At 32.9% G+C, this 5,256-nt stretch overlaps 1 protein-coding gene across 1 annotated transcript in view; it reads right to left on the bottom strand.

The window, feature by feature from the left end:
- Positions 1-1,259: 1,259 nt before the first annotated feature.
- Positions 1,260-5,256, bottom strand: part of LOTGIDRAFT_202268 (hypothetical protein) — a 26,024-nt gene continuing 22,027 nt past the window's right edge. Inside the window, exons 11-15 of the mRNA XM_009055173.1 lie at positions 4,254-4,359; positions 3,239-3,341; positions 2,557-2,636; positions 2,329-2,403; positions 1,260-2,173 (exon numbers count right to left, since the gene is read on the bottom strand). Coding sequence (XP_009053421.1) covers positions 2,090-2,173; positions 2,329-2,403; positions 2,557-2,636; positions 3,239-3,341; positions 4,254-4,359 — 448 coding nt within the window. The 3' untranslated portion in view covers positions 1,260-2,089. The remainder of the gene's footprint in view (positions 2,174-2,328; positions 2,404-2,556; positions 2,637-3,238; positions 3,342-4,253; positions 4,360-5,256) is intronic.

Genomic DNA, 5,256 nt, shown 5'->3' with positions numbered 1-5,256 from the left:
TATAGCAGCTAGAATATCTCAACTCATATCACTATAATAGCAGCTAGAATATCTCAACCCTTATCACTATAATAACAGCTAGAATATCTCAACCCTTATCACTGTAATAACAGCTAGAATATCTCAACTCATATCACTATAATAGCAGCTAGAATATCTCAACTCATATCACTATAATAACAGCTAGAATATCTCAACCCTTATCACTGTAATAGCAGCTAGAATATCTCAACCCATATCTCAACTCATATCACTATAATAGTAGCTAAAATATCTCAACCCTTATCACTATAATAGCAGCTAAAATATCTCAACCCTTATCACTATAATAGCAGCTAGAATATCTCAACCCTTGTCACTGTAATAGCAGCTAGAATATCTCAACCCTTATCACTATAATAGCAGCTAGAATATCTCAACTCATATCACTATAATAGCAGCTAGAATATCTCAACCCTTATCACTATAATAGCAGCTAGAATATCTCAACTCTTATCACTATAATAGCAGCTAGAATATCTCAACCCTTATCACTATAATAGCAGCTAGAATATCTCAACCCATATCACTATAATAGCAGCTAAAATATCTCAACTCTTATCACTATAATAGCAGCTAGAATATCTCAACTCATATCACTATAATAGCAGCTAGAATATCTCAACCCTTATCACTATAATAGCAGCTAGAATATATCAACTCTTATCACTATAATAGCAGCTAGAATATCTCAACCCTTATCACTATAATAGCAGCTAGAATATCTCCCCTTGTCACTGTAATAGCAGCTAGAATATCTCAACTCATATCACTATAATAGCAGCTAGAATATCTCAACCCTTATCACTGTAATAGCAGCTAGAATATCTCAACTCATATCACTATAATAGCAGCTAGAATATCTCAACTCATATCACTATAATAGCAGCTAGAATATCTCAACCCTTGTCACTATAATAGCAGCTAGAATATCTCAACTCATATCACTATAATAGCAGCTAAAATATCTCAACTCATATCACTGTAATAGCAGATAGAATATCTCAACTCATATCACTATAATAGCAGCTAGAATATCTCAACTCATATCACTATAATAGCAGCTAGAATATCTCAACCCTTATCACTATAATAGCAGCTAAAATATCTCGACTCTTGTCACTATAATAGCAGCTAGAATATCTCAACTCATATCACTGTAATAGCAGATAGAATATCTCAACTCATATCACTATAATAGCAGCTAAAATATCTCAACCCTTATCACTATAATAACAGCTAGAATATATCAACCCTTATCACTATAATAGCAGCTAGAATATCTCAACTCATATCACTATAATAGCAGCTAAAACACACTATAATAGCAGATAGAGGCTTTAAGTGCTCATATTAGAGCTTTACAAGTTAGTAATATAACAAAACAATTTTCACTGTTAAAATACTGTAGTCTTCAATATATCAATAATAGAGGGATATAGAAATATTTCCAATAATACAACTAATTATAACTGTTATTAATTATATTAAACATAATTTTACCTAAAACAAGGCTTTAAAAACAAAAAAACATTTTGCACAGTTTGGGTTCCAGGTTGGTCCACTCTACTCCCAGGTATAATAAATAGTAATTGAAACTATATTTATTACTAATTACACTACCTACAAAATTTAGTGGATTGTTCAATTATGTTGTGAATCATTATACTGTTAAATAAGTTTGCGTGTGTAGCAGAGTCTATTTAAGCATTTGGGGATCTTCACAATTTCAAGCTATTTCTAACTTATACCTTGACTGCAATAGCCACCTTTTGGAAGTTTGTAAATGACGCTTTTGATTGGATTGTACGCCAGCCAATCAGAAGTCTCGATAAAATATCCGTGGATAAAGACGAGTGCTTTGATTAGCTGTATTCGCTGACAGACAATCCAATCAAATCGCTGCATTCCGTGGTACATGAATAGTGACTATAACAGTCAAGGTATAAGATGAAGTTCGTAATACCTTGACACTGTGAAGATGGTATTTGTGCGGTATCAGATAGATATCAGGTATAATTTCTACAGGCTGGAACTACACCAATACAGTTTAAACATAATGATTAATTATAGATTCGAAATGTTCCTGTCTTCCCGATCGTCTTTCTGGTTCGCCATTCTTTAATACATATTTCTACAAATATAAAATACAGAGAGAGGTTAGATGTAGATTTTTAAATATAAAACAGACAGACATAAAAACGTATAACACCCACTCTTGGCATTGATCTTTTCTGCATTGCCCATACCCATTTACTGCTGAAACAAAACTCTATAAATCATAATTACCTCCAATTCCTCAAGAGACGTCTCTTCACTTTCCACCCTGGCTCCAATATCAATACTATAACTACTGTATCTTTCCTATAAATAACAATAGCTGCAGTATCATCAAGGGCAATAAATCAAGCATCATTTAGGCTTAAGATAGAAAGGGTTAAAAACTCAGCTGTCTGACATAATGCAGGTAGATTCTAATCTAAAAATAGCGTGTAATATAATATTGATTTATCTTACCAGAACTTGCATACTTAAAACACCCTCGTCTACAATCCTAGCTGCACATTTTAATCCTCGGGCAAAGGCGTCCATAGCACCTACAAACACAAACCAAAATATCTTATTGTTTTATCTACACAATGATAATATTTAAGGCTTCAATACCTTTGTATGCGTACCAAGAATATTAAGAGGAGGCTAGAGAACCCAATAGGTGGCTAGAGAACCCATTAGGAGGCTAGAGGACCCAAGAGGCGGCTAGAGGACCCAATAGGTGGCTAGAGAACCCAATAGGTGGCTAGAGAAACCAATAGGTGGCTAGAGAACCCAATATGTGGCTAGAGAACCCAATAGGAGACTAGAGAACCCAATAGGAGACTAGAGAACCCAATAGGTGGCTAGAGAATCCAATAGGTGGCTAGAGAACCCAATAGGTGGCTAGAGAACCCAAGAGGAGGCTAGAGAACCCAATAGGAGGCTAGAGGACCCAAGAGGAGGCTAGAGAACCCAATAGGTGGCTAGAGAACCCAATAGGAGGCTAGAGAACCCAATAGGTGGTAAACTATGAGGTCGACAACAAGATTCAATTTGTATAAAAATGAAACGTGAATATCAGTTATAAGTTATATATACACGAGAACCAGTGTGACGATCCTTGTCATCTTTGCTGTCAATAAAATAAAGTTTATGAGGAACTGACCTATATGAGCTATAAACATATCAGCTAGCTCTGTAGACTCACGGCGAACTTTACAATCAAAATTTAACCCTCCTGGTTGGAGACCACCTTGTTCTATCACAATCTATAGAAATAATACACAGTTCAATAAATAATACCTATTGTACACAACGTTTCAACAATTTACATTCAATACATACGTTTAATTTGTTATAACCCCGAAGCCTGAGTTGCAGAAGTGCGCTGTCCAAGCTTTGCCAAACCCACTGTAAGCACCCCCTTGCACTGACATCCAGTCACTCCAACATAAAATCATAAATTTGCATGAAATCCACGATGGTTGTCAAATGACATAAATAATTATATCTTAATCTGTTTATAACATCTTTTAATGTTCAATCCCCATTAATGTAATATTATCAGATAGAAAATCAGACTATAAATAATAAATATTCATAATTTGACCAGCCTATTAACAGTGTATTTATTGTTGTCGAGTTATCTGATAATTTAAAAGACATCACTCAGAAAGCTGTGACATAATCAACATATAGTTGTATAATATAGATAATAAAATACATTTATTATAGATAATCAAATACATTTATTATAGATAATCAAATACATGTATTATAGATAATCAAATACATGTACTATAGATAATCAAATACATGTATTATAGATAATCAAATACATGTATTATAGATAATCAAATACATGTATTATAGATAATCAAATACATGTATTATAGATAATCAAATACATGTATTATAGATAATCAAATACATGTATTATAGATAATCAAATACATGTATTATAGATAATCAAATACATGTATTATAGATAATCAAATACATGTATTATAGATAATCAAATACATGTATTATAGATAATCAAATACATGTATTATAGATAATCAAATACATGTATTATAGATAATCAAATACATGTATTATAGACAATCAAATACATGTATTATAGATAACAATTTGTTTGGCCTGACCGTATACTGCAAAAAAAAAACTGAGAAACTTACCTTCATAATAGCTGTGGTATTTTTAACATCCATGGGAAACTGATCTGTATCCCAACCGAGATCAGGAGAACCTGTATTAGAATCGATAGAACCCAACATACCAAACCTGAAATAGATTCCAAAATAACAGTACCGTACTATAGATCTGTTGTATATAAATATTATATTCTAATTGTATATAAATGTTCAACAACTCCGACGGCTGTAGAAATACTATAGGTATGTTGGTAGAGTCGGAGTCTAGAAGGGTTATATTATTCCTAATTGTATATAAATGTTCAACAACTCCGACGTCTGTTTACTGTAGAAATACTATAGGTATGTTGGTAGAGTCGGAGTCTAGAAGAGTTATATTATATTCTAATTGTATATAAATGTTCAACAACTCCGACGTCTGTTTACTGTAGAAATACTATAGGTATGTTGGTAGAGTCGGAGTCTAGAAGGGTTATATTATATTCTAATTGTATATAAATGTTCAACAACTCCGACGTCTGTTTACTGTAGAAATACTATAGGTATGTTGGTAGAGTCGGAGTCTAGAAGGGTTATATTATTCCTCATTGTATATAAATGTTCAACAACTCCGACGTCTGTTTACTGTAGAAATACTATAGGTATGTTGGTAGAGTCGGAGTCTAGAAGAGTTATATTATATTCTAATTGTATATAAATGTTCAACAACTCCGACGTCTGTTTACTGTAGAAATACTATAGGTATGTTGGTAGAGTCGGAGTCTAGAAGGGTTATATTATATCCTAATTGTATATAAATATTCAACAACTCCGACGTCTGTTTACTGTAGAAATACTATAGGTATGTTGGTAGAGTCGGTGTCTAGAAGGGTTATATTATATTCTAATTGTATATAAATGTTCAACAACTCCGACGTCTGTTTACTGTAGAAATACTATAGGTATGTTGGTAGAGTCGGAGTCTAGAAGGGTTATATTATATTCTAATTGTATATAAATGTTCAACAACTCCGACGTCTGTTTACTG

Source organism: Lottia gigantea (genome assembly GCF_000327385.1).
Source record: "Lottia gigantea unplaced genomic scaffold LOTGIsca_236, whole genome shotgun sequence".
Taxonomy (NCBI): domain Eukaryota; kingdom Metazoa; phylum Mollusca; class Gastropoda; family Lottiidae; genus Lottia; species Lottia gigantea.
This window is presented reverse-complemented; position numbering and strand designations above follow the sequence as displayed.